This window comes from Acinonyx jubatus, chromosome C2, assembly GCF_027475565.1.
Source record: "Acinonyx jubatus isolate Ajub_Pintada_27869175 chromosome C2, VMU_Ajub_asm_v1.0, whole genome shotgun sequence".
In the NCBI taxonomy this organism is placed as follows: Eukaryota; Metazoa; Chordata; class Mammalia; order Carnivora; family Felidae; genus Acinonyx; species Acinonyx jubatus.
Genome location: NC_069384.1, coordinates 10,822,001 through 10,835,363, shown reverse-complemented (window position 1 = coordinate 10,835,363; position 13,363 = coordinate 10,822,001). Strand labels below are relative to the sequence as shown.

General features: G+C 46.4%; 1 protein-coding gene across 1 annotated transcript; it reads right to left on the bottom strand.

Annotated features, from left to right (window-relative positions):
- Window positions 1-89: 89 nt before the first annotated feature.
- Window positions 90-10,130, bottom strand: SMIM34 (small integral membrane protein 34). Its single transcript, XM_053221829.1, has 4 exons — window positions 9,920-10,130; window positions 9,674-9,878; window positions 7,601-7,749; window positions 90-4,021 (listed from the first exon to the last, which is right to left on the bottom strand). The coding sequence occupies exons 1-4, from the start codon at window positions 10,128-10,130 to the stop codon at window positions 3,609-3,611; spliced, it is 978 nt and encodes a 325-aa protein (XP_053077804.1). The 3' UTR covers window positions 90-3,608.
- Between the last annotated feature and the right edge of the window lie 3,233 nt (window positions 10,131-13,363).

Here is a 13,363-nt window from a genome sequence, read left to right as displayed (position 1 = left end):
CCAGCCACTCTAGGAAGAGCTAACTACATGTTTAGTCTTTAATCTGTTTTTAAATCCTCTTTAAAAATGTCGTGGTAATTATATCACGCCAGACAAATGAAAACGAAGCTGAGCCGATAAGAATTTTAGTTAGGATAGATGTGTTCCAAACACCCGTGAAAGCTCTGATAACCTACCTGGATTTGATTTCGTACAAATCGTGGTACCGTCAGCCACAAGTCCCCAGAAGAGCCATTCCTGGAAACTATTAACCCAGATACATTCTGCATTGATTTTAAGTAGTTTCCATTTCAGAGGAAGGCCTTTATCTGACCCGATCTCCTAATCTGGAGTAACTCACTATAGGGACAAAGAAAGAAAAAGTGTCTGGAATGTTGGGAATCAGCTTGTTCTATTTCTGTCTCCACCAGAGTTGGTGGAATGTACAAAATCTCTTCCCCACTTGCTGGACTGAACACTCACACCGCGGTGCTGGCACCTTTCCCACTGGTCCACCTACGTGTGGTTGGCCAAGAGAGTGGTTGATTACTCCGACCCTGAGCATTTTAGATTTAAGGGATTTTGCATAAAACATTCATAATAATTGGGGCACCTGGGTGGCTCGGTCGGTTAAGCGTCCGACTTCCGCCCAGGTCATGATCTCACGGTTCGTGAGTTCGAGCCCCGCATCAGGCTCTGTGCTGACAGCTCGGAGCCTGGAGCCTGCTTCGGATTCTGTGTCTCACTCTCTCTCTCTCTGCACCTCCCCAGCTCATGCTCGCATTCTGTCTCTGTCAAAAATAAATAAAAAATTTTTTACAAATCTCAAAAATATGCATAATAATTGCTTCCCACCAATCTTGCTTAAAATAGAGACTATATAGATGTAGTTTTCATCCAAGAACACATCTCCCACGCAAATTCCCAGACCAGCTCCCCAGAAAGCAGGTGAATTTGGATCAAGCAACAGTCAGGTGGCCTGAGAAAATGTTCTTGGACCTCATGTAACTAACTATGTTTGGATGTCACTGGGAAGATGGTAGCTTTTGCTTCTTAGGAAATCCGTTAGGAACCAGTCCCTGACCACACGTCTAACATGATAAGCCCTCCTTGGGGTTTCCATGGAGGTTTATCGACAAAGTCAAGGGTTGGGAACTAAATGGAACAGAATCTCATTGAATGCTCCTTGAGAGGTCAACCAGTGCAAAATCCTACAAGTGACCATTGCCCTGTCCTAAGAAGCATGCTAAATCTATGTTTTCCCTAAAATACAAAAATCCTAGAAATATAAAAACCTTGGTGAAAGGAGTGATCCCAACTTACCATATCACTTTGCTCCTCTTTTCAAATTCTCCTTCAAGGCCCACTTCCTTCAGAATATTATTTATCCAGTGGTATCATATAGGATATTTTTGGTTGAGGGGGTCACAAAGCTTAATAAAGGAAATTTCTTGGCTCACAAACTAAAACAGCCCTGTGGCGATGCAGGCTTTGAGTACAGTCTGGTTGGGACTCTAGTCTCTGTGATTTTCTTAGTTCTCTATGTTCGTTTTTGCCCTCAAATTGGCTTTTCTGATATTGGCAAAATGGCTTCAGCGATTGCAGGCTCAGATCTGCAGTTAATGCCATCCTGAGCAAGACAGAACTTTTGGGTCCCAGAATCCCCCTTTAAAATCTATCCAGTCATTCTGACTGGGTAAGCTTACTTAGGTCATGAGTTCACCTAATCAGTGAAGCCAGGACATGGAAAGCACTGATGGGATCAACCTAGGTCTCTTATTTCAGGCCTTGAACTTGGAGTCGTTTCAGCTTCCTTAGTGCCCCAGGAATCTCCAAATGCACATTAGGAGCAGTTGGGTTATGGAAGGGGGAAATGCATGCTGGGGAAGCAACCAACAGGAGAAGACTGTATCTTCAAATCCACCGAAGTTCTGACCTTGACTCCCATTTTAATGCATTCCATGCTCGTAGTCACTCTGGATTATATATTTTTTTGTCTATATTTCTTAATCCTGTTTTATCCTGCCCTATAAGCATCTCAAACATATGGATGATGCCCGGCCCTAACAATATAAACGAGCCAACACTTTTGTTGGATAACCTGTGAGGTGATGATGCGAAAAATATTCTAAAAAAGTCTTGGAAGTCTATATCCCCCTCTAAAAACAAAAGCTTGGGGTTTAATTCTGACCTTTATGAAATTGTGGGGCTGATTGCAGACCACTGTCTGCAGACAGGGAGAAAAGAATTCATTTGTAGTCCAGGGAATGTCTCCAAGAGCTGAATTGTATAAACTTCACAGACATTGGTACAAAATATAATTTATCACTCTGCCTGCTGAAAGCCACTTGCAGAAGTTTCACTAATCACGGTCTCTCTAAATTAATCCGTCATCTAGGCAAGGTCTTATTTCTTTTTAGGCAGAGACAAGTCTATAAGTAACAGGTATTTATAAAAACATTTGAGTAAATCATGTGATGTCTAAAACAACAAAACCCAAAAGAAACTGTTTTGTCTACATGGAAAATTTGAATCTGATGGACTTGACCCAGCGTTCAGGTCATCAACTCTTATGCAGATGGATCCTCTTAATAGAAGGTAATGTAGCCATTGTTTACGGACTAATTGCCAGCGGACTGGTTGTTTCCTTCTCCACAAGAGTATAACCACCACCATCCCCCGTAACATCAACCACCACCAACACCATCGTCACCACCATCAACATCAACCACTACCAACAACACCAACTGGCATCAACCATCACGACCGTCACCACCGACACCAATGCCACCATCAGCATCAACCACCATCGCCACTATGAACACAAGGCTTATATTTTACATATGTACTTTACTTGGAAAAATATGCTCATATGCGTGATGCCATTAGCTCTTACCCGCTTTGTAAGATTGGCAAAACGGACATCATCATTCTCATTTTATCTGTGTGGGAGCTAAGTTCCAGAGAGGCGAGGTGGTGTGTTGAAGGACGCCAAAGTGGTCAAGAATCAAACCCAGACTAGAGTTTGATGCCTCCACCTCCAAAACTAATGCTTTTTTTCAGTGGATCACACACCCTCAGTGAAAATGAAGGACTTCTGACTAACGTCTGCTATTAACAACCTTGGTTCTATATTCTAGTGAGAACCTCTAGAACGAATGGCTCTTTGAAACCATCTATCCCACTGCCATGTGTTCCAGGTAAGAGCCACAAGTCACTCAAAGTTCATGTGATCCTCTGGAAGTTTAACTTTAATCCAGGGTGCTTGACTCCAAATTCAGCCTTCTTTCCATGACAAGAGTCCACCTTCACGTACACCCTCGGGAATCTCCTAGATTCTCTGAGGACACTAGATGCTCCATGTCCTTCTCTGGGACACAGGCTCTTCCAGTGATGGGTATGACTGGAGCCACTGCCTCTGCTGTCTCGTCTCAAAGTGCCACAAAGCCTGAGAAGGAAACAGGACGCTGGCTTTTGGCCATGCTCCCATCGGCATAAGTGCCCCAGTAATGTTCTTCTAGCTCCGCTCAAGGACTTGACCCCTCTATCAAGGTTCCAGGTAGACTCAAGGCTTCTCCCCCTTGCATGAAACTTGGGCCTCTTCTGTGGAGGTCTGTTTGCCTTGACCTTCAAGGGATCCCTTGGATTTCAGTTTGGCACCCACCGTTTTTGCATTTTGGTTCCAGGCTGGCCTGGCTGGACTGCAGGACAGCTCTGTTGCTAAAGGTCAGTGCAGAGCATTTGGCCACCTTGCTTTGGAGATTTTTCTTTTTGAGTTCAGAGGTCAAATTTGAGTAGTAGATATCTTCCAAGGATTTATCATTCTTTCTGAGGATGTTGCTGGCCAATCGGAAGAGGAAAATCACTCCGTAGATGCCAATGATGGTGAGAATGTACCAGGCAGCGCTGGTCCCATCTGGAAGTTTCAGGGCCCTGGTGGAGTTGGTGCCATTCTTCCCCTCCATGTGGTCCCTCAGCAGGTAGCCTAGGCCAATGCTGGCCTGGGTCGGGTGGGGGGCTCCCTGAGGAGTCCACTTGATTACTGAGAAACAGAGAGATCCAGATGAGACCCAGAATCCTGGCCTGAGGGCTGCCTGGCCAAGCCTATGAGAGTGTGATCCTCACATCAATGGGAAACATGGGGCTGCCTAAAGGGGCTCTCTCTGTTGAATGGGCAGGAGCCTGACAACATATATATCAATATATTTTTAAAAATCAAAAGGGTTCGAAAACACCAAGTTCTTAAATGGGAGATGCAACATTGTACAGATATCGATTGCCCCTAAAGTAATCTATGCAGCTAACATAATTGCAGTAAAAATATCGGTAGAATTTCTTTGCGAAATAGACAAACTATGAATATTGAAAACATCAGCTCTCAAGACTAATTGGGAAACATCTGAGAGCGCCCAATCCTAACCGCTAGACCACCAGGGAGGGAAACATCTGAAAACAATGAGTGGTGAGTGGAAATTAGCCTAGCCAGAAATTTAAAAGGAGCCAGCCAGAAAAATAATTTACATTTTTTTTGCATTGAATGAGTGCTTTATTTGCCCACAGCCCAGCTGCCATGGCTTAACTGGGCTTTGCAAAGGGCATGGGGGCTCTTCAGAACCAGGCGCAAGTCTCCCTAAAAAGTCCCCCCATAAAAACTACAATAGCTGCTGATACACAGACAAGCAGAATAATGGAACAGCGTGAAAATACAATCAACAGGCTAGGAATGCAAATTGAGTAGATAGTAAAATAAATTTCTTTTAACGTTTATTTATTTTTGAGAGAGACAGAGAGTGTGAGCAGGAGGAGGGGCAGAGAGAGAGGGAGACACAGAATCCGAAGCAGGCTCCAGGTTCCGGGCTCTGAGCTGTCAGCACAGAGCCCAATGCGGGATTCGAACTCACAAACACGCTAGATCGTGACCTGAGCTGAAGTCGGACGCCCAACCGGTGAGGCCACCCAGGCACCCTGAATTTGGCAGATAGTAAAGAGGCATTTCTGATGAGGCGGGAACAGTCGGATTATTCAATGAGGAGCATTAGAGCAATGTATAGCACCGAATGTACCTCTCTCACCGTAGGTTCAAAAAACAGTCCAGATCAATCAAAGATTTTAACATAAAAAAAGAAACAATTTGAAGTACTAGAAAAATCATGGCAGATTTTGTTCCTTTGGTATTGCGGTGTGGGATATCCCTTTCTAAGTACAACGTGAAAATTCAGAAGGAAAAAAAAAGCAGGAAGAAAGTGTTAAATTCAACGACATAGGAAACTTTAAAGTTATGGCATACTATAAAATCCAAAGACAAGGGGCGCCTGGGTGGCGCAGTCGGTTGAGCGTCCGACTTCAGCCGGGTCACGATCTCGCGGTCCGTGAGTTCAAGCCCCGCGTCGGGCTCTGGGCTGACAGCTGGGAGCCTGGAGCCTGCTTCGAATTCTGTGTCTCCCCTTCTCTCTGCCCTTCCCCCACTTGCACTCCCTCTCTCTCTGTCTCTCAAAAACAAATAAATATTTTTCAAAATTAAAGAAAAATACTTTTGGAGAGAGAGAGAGAGAGCAGGGGAGTAGCAGAGGGAGAGAAAGAGAGAAAATCTTAAGCAGGTTCCATGCTCCGTGCACAGCCTGATGCAGGGCTCAATCCCACGACCCTAGGATTATGACTTGAGCCGAAATCAAGAGTCAGACGCTCTCAAATGAGCCCCCCCAACCAAAGGTGCCCCATCACTAAATTTCTTAATAGCCTTCAGTCTTACTAGAAAAGCCCAAAGCCTCAGTCGAAAAACATGCATAGGGGCGTGGGCAATGAGGTGATGGAAAATCAAGGGGATCTGGAACATAAAAAAAGTCTTCTCAGTCTTCCTCATAATAAGGTAAATGCAAATGAAAACCACATCAAGGTAACATTTTCTGATCTATAAAGTTTGAAAACGAATGTTTCAGAATATACTTTCAGGCATTTGCTCAATGCTGGAAAGGGTGGAAATTCATACAACCAATATGGAAGGCACAGTCAGGATATCTACCGACATTACAAATGCACTTACCTTTGACCAAGCGGCTGTCCCTGTAGGAATTTATCCTAAGATATGCTGGAAAACGTCCACAATAATGATGTTTAAACATTGCTTGTGATGATCAATGCTTAGGAACAGCCTGAATAACGTCAATTGGGGGATAGTTTAACACCTTTTGGAAAGTCCATGATGTGGAATACGACGGAGCTATAAAAAGTAATAGAGTTTTTTTTGGGGGGGGGGGTACTAAATATTAATATATGAAAAAGTAAGCTGGGGCATCTGGGTGACTCAGTAGGTTGAGCGTCTGACTCTGGCTCAGGTCATGATCTCACAGAAGGGCGAGTTCGAGCCCCGCATCGGGCTCTGTGCTGACGGCTCAGAGCCTGGAGCCTGCTCCGGATTCTGAGTCTCCTCTCTCTCTGCCCCTCCCCTGCTCATGCTCTGTCTCTCTCTGTCTCAAAAAATAAATATAAACATTAAAAAAAATTTAGAAAAAGTAAGCTGACCATGTTGCAGTGTATAATCATATGCATAAAAGAGGGGAGGATATTTTATTTGCTTGAAGCTCATATATGCATAAAATATCCCTGGGAGAATACACAAGAAATTGGTACCTGTGGAGGCACTTGGGGAAGAGTATGGGGGATGAGATGTACTTCTCATGAGTGCCCTCTCGTACATTTTGTACCATGTGTATTTATCTTCAAAAAGAAGTTAATTTAAAAAGGAAAGGGTACAAGTGGGCACTTCTCTGGTTTCCGTGGTGAGGTGCCCCTGGGTAATGCCACCGTGTGCCCTTCCAAGACCAGAAGATTAAAATCTTAATTGCTGTTTAATTCAAAACTGTTTTCTCTCCTAGGAGAGCCAGTGCAAATGGAATGAAAGCCACAGAAGTAGGACATAAAAAAGTGAGACATTTTCTAATTGAACTTGACCAGCTCAAATCCCCATTTCTTGCCCTGTGTGAACACAGACGTATTCAGATGGGTCATAGGATAAATCCCACAGACACATTACGAGCTCAGAACTCTACTGTGAGTTGTTAGAGAAGGATGTGATGTGTTCAGATACATAGAGAGTACACCCAACCAAGAACTACGGGACATTAAATTATTTTAAAAGTAGTCCATTTCCACATGAAGGAAACTCACAGCCTTAATTATTGCAGTCCACTGTTCTTCACTTTTCTTTAAAAAAAAAAATAATAAAGGGCGCCTGGGTGGCTCAGTCGGTTGAACCTCTGACTTCGGCTCGGGTCATGATCTCACGGTTCATGAGTTCAAGTCCCGCGTCGGGCTCCGTGCTGACAGCTCGGAGCCTGGAGCCTGCTTCCGATTCTGTGTCTCCCTCTCTCTCTCTCTCTCTCTCTCTCTCTGCCCCTCCCCCACTCACACTCTGTCTCTGTCTCTCAAAAATAAATACGTGTTAAAAAAATTTAAAAATAAGTAAAAATAAATAAGAATGAGCTGGTTGTATCTTAATGGATAAGCACATCCTGTAAAAAGGCAAACCTTTCTATCTGTGCCATCTTGCACTTCTAATTTCATGCTGTGAAATAGAGCAGTCATTCTAGAACAGCCCCTCCGTGCACTGAAGCATAATACTCACATTCCACGAGGTGGTCTGTTCCTTGACTCCTGGGGAGGCGAGTTGAAGCAGCGGCCGTGGAAAGAGAAGACAGAATGAGAACTCCTCCCTGCAAGATCCAACTGACGTCTGGCCGCACGGAGTTTCCTGAGCAGGGAGTAACATGATACCTGGAGAATTTTTGGGCAATACCAAATAGAAACTTAGCAGAGAAGAGCGGGACTCATTTTCTCTCCTTTAGTTAATCAAGAGATCGAAATCTGTCTCCTGTTGGCTCAGAACACAAAGTACTTCCTGGCTTAAGCTTGTTGAGAAGGCCTAACGCAACGGAGTGTTTAAAAACAATGCTGGTACCAAGGAGTCTCCAGCTCTCCCTGAGGCTGGCTCACCAGCTTATAGCCTGGATGGTTCCTGAATTCCCCTGTTCTGCACCTGTCGCAGGTGTGGCAGACGGTCAGGTGTGGCAGTGGCCTGTTGTCACAGGGTCAGGAAACTCCATGGTCAAGAGTCACCAGCTTCCTCTTGGACTGTCTCCCGGATGAGGAAACCCAGACAGGAAGACACAGGCATGGAGGTGGGGGGTGGGGGGACATAGCTGAGGGACCTGGGTTCCCCCTCAGGGATCAGTGGGCAGTGGGATGACAGGTCAAGCTGTGAAGAGTGGTGCTTCCTTTTCCCACACCCGTGAGTCACAGCCCACACCGGAATCGGAGTAAATTTAACCAGAAAGTGCTAGAACAGTAAGAGTCTGGGAGGAAAAAAAAAAAAGCAGGGAGCTTTGGTAGGGTCTGTGCAGCCACTGTTCCCAGCCCTACTCCTGAATCCTCGCTAATAAGATCAGCACCTGCCAAACATGTAAGGGTTGTTGGCTTTTAAGATGTCATTTGGTCAAACTTCCATTGGGGGGGGACGAGATAAGCAAATTATAAAACAGACCACAAGGTCCGGCAATTCCACTCTTGGGTCAGTCTCTAGGAGAGATGGGAACAAACACCTGGACAAAAACTTGCGTTTGGATGTTCACAGCAGGATTACTCGTAATAGCTAACAAGTGGCAGCAGTCCAAATGTCTATCCACTGATGACTGGGGAGTAAAATGCGGTCTATCCATACGATGGAATATTATTTGACAGTGAAAAGGAGCGAAGTACGGACACGTGTTGCCACGTGGATGGACCTTGAAAACATTACAAATGGAAGCCTCCAGTTACAAAGAACAATACATTGTATGGTTCCACGTGCATGAAATGTCCAGAACAGACTGATCTATAAAGGCAGAAAGTAGATTAGTGGTTGCCATGGGCTGGGGTGGGGGTTGTAGGGTGATAACCACGGGGTAAAGGGTTTCTTTTAGGGATGATAAAGGGTGCTAAATTAATTGTGGTGCTGGTTGCACAACTCTTCTGTGAATATCCTAAAAGCTACTGAATTGTACACTGTAAGTGGGTGACCTTTGTGGGATCTGAATTCTATTTCAATAACGTAACACGGGTATAATACAACGGAATACTCTGCGGCTGTGACAAAGAAATGCGGAAGCTGTTTGTGTACCGATGTGTAAAGTTCCCCAGCGTGTACTGTGGACTGAAAAGAGCAGAGGGTATTGTCACCCTTTCTAAAAAAGTAGGGAAATCATATAGATCTAGTTGGCTTCTATTGGCATCGGAAAGCTTTTTTTTTTTTTTTCAACGTTTATTTATTTTTGGGACAGAGAGAGACAGAGCATGAACGGGGGAGGGGCAGAGAGAGAGGGAGACACAGAATCGGAAGCAGGCACCAGGCTCTGAGCCATCAGCCCAGAGCCCAACGCGGGGCTCGAACTCCCGGACCGCGAGATCGTGACCTGGCTGAAGTCGGACGCTTAACCGACTGCGCCACCCAGGCGCCTCTGGCATCGGAAAGCTTTAAGGATGGCTGGAGATGGTAAGAACAGGAGTTATTTGGAGAAGAAGAGAATTGGGTAGATGGAGAACAGGAGTGGGGGTAGAATTCTCCCTGTATTTTTTTTTACGTATATAAAGAAATTTAACCGTCTCTGTGTGCTCCCTATTCAGTAACACACACATCCATTACTTAGATGGAAATCTTCGTTACCATTCTATTTGGGCTCCTGTGGTCTCTCTGTAGGGGGACGGCTGGACCGTGGTTCTTCCCGTTGTGCCAGGCAGACAGGGATTTCCCACACCGACCAGCTGAGGTAAGAAGGGGCCAGAAGGGGTCCCTGGATGACAAAAGGCAAAGGGCGGATCAGGGTCAGAAGTCAGGACGCTGGTCCCAGCTGTGCGCTCACCCTGTGATCCTGGACAATTCCTTTCCCACCGTGATTAACAGTTGCCTCACCTGTAAGGTGGGGGAGCAGTGGGATCCGGTCCCGTCTGGTTCCATACAGGAAGGAAGCCTGGGGAGGCAGGGGAGGGGGAGGCGTGGGGAGGAGCCGCTTCTGTGGAGGTGTCTGAATGGGAGGGCTGTCAAGGCCAGCCGCCTCAGGGCAGGGAGGGCGGGCCTGGGCGGCTGGCGCCTCCGGAGTTGGAGGCTTCAAGGAGTATGTCATCTGTGAGGTCAGAAGGTTTCCGCATTCAGCTCAGCAGGATGATGGCACAGGATGCGGGGCTCACTAAGCTCCAGAAAAATGGGGGAGGCCAAAAAAGGGGGCCTGTGGTCTCATCCACACTCTACAAGGGGTACTAGCTAAGGTTAGGGCATAGCTCTGTACTGGGTGCTCTCGGCCTGGTTTCTGCCTCTCTAATCCTGTGAGGCAGGAGTGTTACTCCCTCTTAAGGAGGGGGTGATGCTCTTTCAGGCTCAGAGAAGTGACTTGCCCAGTGTCACACAGCTCACAGGCGCCAGGGGTGGGAGGTCTGAAACCAAAGGCGTTCTCGTTCCACGCCCTGAATGTCATTTTCGAGCTGGACCCAGAGCCCCACGAATCCTCCCAATGGCTTGCCCTGCAGGTTGAACTGCAGGTTGTCATTGCTGAGGCATATCCATGACCTTGAAACCCTTCCCTTCGGCCAAAGTGGAACCGTGATGTTAAAAGTCAGGACAGTGGATCTCCTCCAGCTAAAGGTAAGTAACTAAAGGTGGAAGGAGGAGGACCCTAGGGTGCTAGTCATAATCTGTTCCATGGATTTGATCAGTTTGGGGCTCTTCATAGCATCATACACTTGGGCCACATTCAGTGTTCTGCATGCATGTTACATTTCGATGTAAACCTCACCCTGTGTCTTTAACACGGAAAGCCTTGAGAGACTATGGGGAAAATAAAGTGGAAGGCTTATACAGAAAATTCAAACGCTATTTTAAAAATCTTTTTTCAATGTCTATTCATTTTTGAGAGACAGAGAGAGACACAGCATGCGTGGGGAAGGGGCAGAGAGAGAGGGGGACACAGAATCCGAAACAGGCTCCAGGTTCCGAGCTGACATCACAGAGCCCGACGCGGGGCTCGAACTCATGAACCATGAGATCACGACCCAAGCCAAAGTTGGACTCAACCGACTGAGCCACCCAGGTGCCCCTACAAATGCTATTTTAAAAAAAGAATTCTACACTCTGTCATGGCCATGGCCACATGGCATCATCTAATGAAAGTGCTCTGTGCCTGGGGTTGAAGAGGTGGTCAAGATCATGGTCACAGGGGCTGGGCAGCTGCCTGCCTTAGTATGCAGTGTGGATGACGCTAACTCTGTCATTCCCGAATGCTTACATAACAGTGAAATGGAACAAGCTGTACCACCACGAGGGCCAAGAATTTTCTCCCTATTTGTGTATGTCTCTTTAGACCTTCTGGTTCAGTCTAGACAAAATGCAATCAAACAAAGCCATTCACCTGGTAAATATTTGTCTGAGCTAAAGTTCTGGGAGAAAGGACCCCAACACCTTCTGGTTCCTTTGACATTAGAGACCAAATTCTCCCAGATAGCTGTGGCTTATTTCCTTCCTTCCTTCCTTCCTTTCTTCCTTCCTTCCTCCCTCCCTCCCTTCCTTCTTTCCTTCCCTCTTTCACTCCCTCCCTCTTTCTTTTCCTCCCTTTCTTTATCTCTTTTTCTTTCTTTCTTTCTTTCTTTCTTTCTTTCTTTCTTTCTTTCTTCTTTCTTTCTTTTCTTTCCATCCATCCATTAGTCATTTCTTTCTTTCTCTCTGTCCCTCCCTCTTCTTTTCTTTTCTCTACTGAAGAACCAGTCAGCTTAGAAGATGTCTAAGTTGGAAGCAAAGGTAGCAATAATGTGGATTTGATTAGCCAGAAAAAGAAGAAGAAGAGAAAAAAAAGGATAGAAACAAGTGCCTTTACATTTCAGGATGTCAGAACTGGCATTTTTAAAAAATGTCAATAAACAAATGCTCATAATCACATTCGGCATTCTTTCTAAGGAGTATTTTCTAGGGGAGGGAGACTTCACCAACCAATTCTGATTCCTTGCAGTGCAGGAGGACATTAAAAATGACAATTCAGGAGTCCTGTGGAGAACAACCCAACTTCCTCCCTGCCCTGCCCCAGACAAAGGGCACTTGCAAGCTCTTCTGGCCGGGAGCACAGATTCCAGATGTTTCCCGTTTTGCAGGGGGTACAAACTTCCAGAGGACATTTAAAAGATGTTTTGCATGTTTTAAAAATCTTTAACCTATATGTCATTCTTGCCTTTCCTTTTTTTTTTAAAGTTTTTTATTTTTGCCTATTTTTGAGAGAGAGAGAGAGAGAGAGAGAGAGAGAGAGAGAGAGAAGGGGCAAAGAAAGAGGGAAAGAGAATGCCAAGCAGGATCCGCACTGTCAGCGCAGAGCCTAACCCTGGACTTGATCTGATGAACCAGCTGTGAGATCATATGACTTAAGCGGAAACCAAGAATGGGACGCTTAACCAACTGAGCACCCTGACCCAAGCACCCTGCCTTTCCTTTGTAATGTCATTCATTGTCTTCTCCACCGTTGAAGGACATTTCATGTCACCTCGCGTCTCCAGGGAGGTGCCAAGGAAGGCTCCCAGCCCTTGGAATCAGAGGTGCCAGGTTCTAGCTGGGACTTCCCCACGTGCCCACTGCGAGACTGTGGTCAAGTCACTTCACCACCCCAAACCTCAACTTTTAAACAAAAGGTAATAAATTGTGGTGACGTTAACTATTTCATAAATCCCAGGGGCAAATACAGCCACACCTCGTGTCTTCTCCCACTGAACTCCCTGAGCCCTCGATGCCTGGTTAGCAGGAAGCCCTACATTTATCACCCTCCTAAGGCCTCCAGGTTGACTGGGACTCGCTGGGATTTCGTCCAGAGCGGGTGGGGAGGGCAGCCCAAGGCAGAGGGCCGCGTGAGTCATCCAACGCTGCTGTTGCCTCCAGGGGCCACACGGGGCCGCCATTGAGCACTGCCTCCGCGAGAGGTGGCAAGAGTGCGCCCACGAGACACAGCCTGAGCCCTGCACGCTTGGCCTGTTGCTCTCACGGCCACCGCAGAACAGACCAGTGAGACTGCCCTCTCCCTGAGGGAGGTCGAACAGCACAGTGAACCAGGCTCAGGAGTGGAAGCCGACGAACAGGGCAGAAACCAACCCAGCTGCCATTTCCCACCGCAGTTCTGCCCCCTGCAGGCCTGAGCTGGAAGAGCAGGGGAGCCTCAACCCTAAAGATTGAGTTCAGAATTTTGACTGTGACCCGAGACGGCACGCCTGAATTATCGAATGAAGTCCCCTTTCCCCCACCTGACATGACGATGCGGGCCGGGAAAGATCGAACCCCACATGACAGAGCCCACAGAGCAAAACTAAAGAAATGGTGGGAACACAGATAAAG

Bases quoted from the DNA above. Each gene is read 5' to 3' on its own strand.
- SMIM34 (XM_053221829.1), bottom strand. From the start codon at position 10,130: ATGACATACTCCTTGAAGCCTCCAACTCCGGAGGCGCCAGCCGCCCAG. The intron at 7,750-9,673 runs GTAACGAAGATT...AAAATTCTCCAG, and splicing joins ACAGGAGCCCAAATAGAATG to GTATCATGTTACTCCCTGCT. The intron at 4,022-7,600 runs GTGAGTATTATG...TCTGTTTCTCAG, and splicing joins AACAGACCACCTCGTGGAAT to TAATCAAGTGGACTCCTCAG.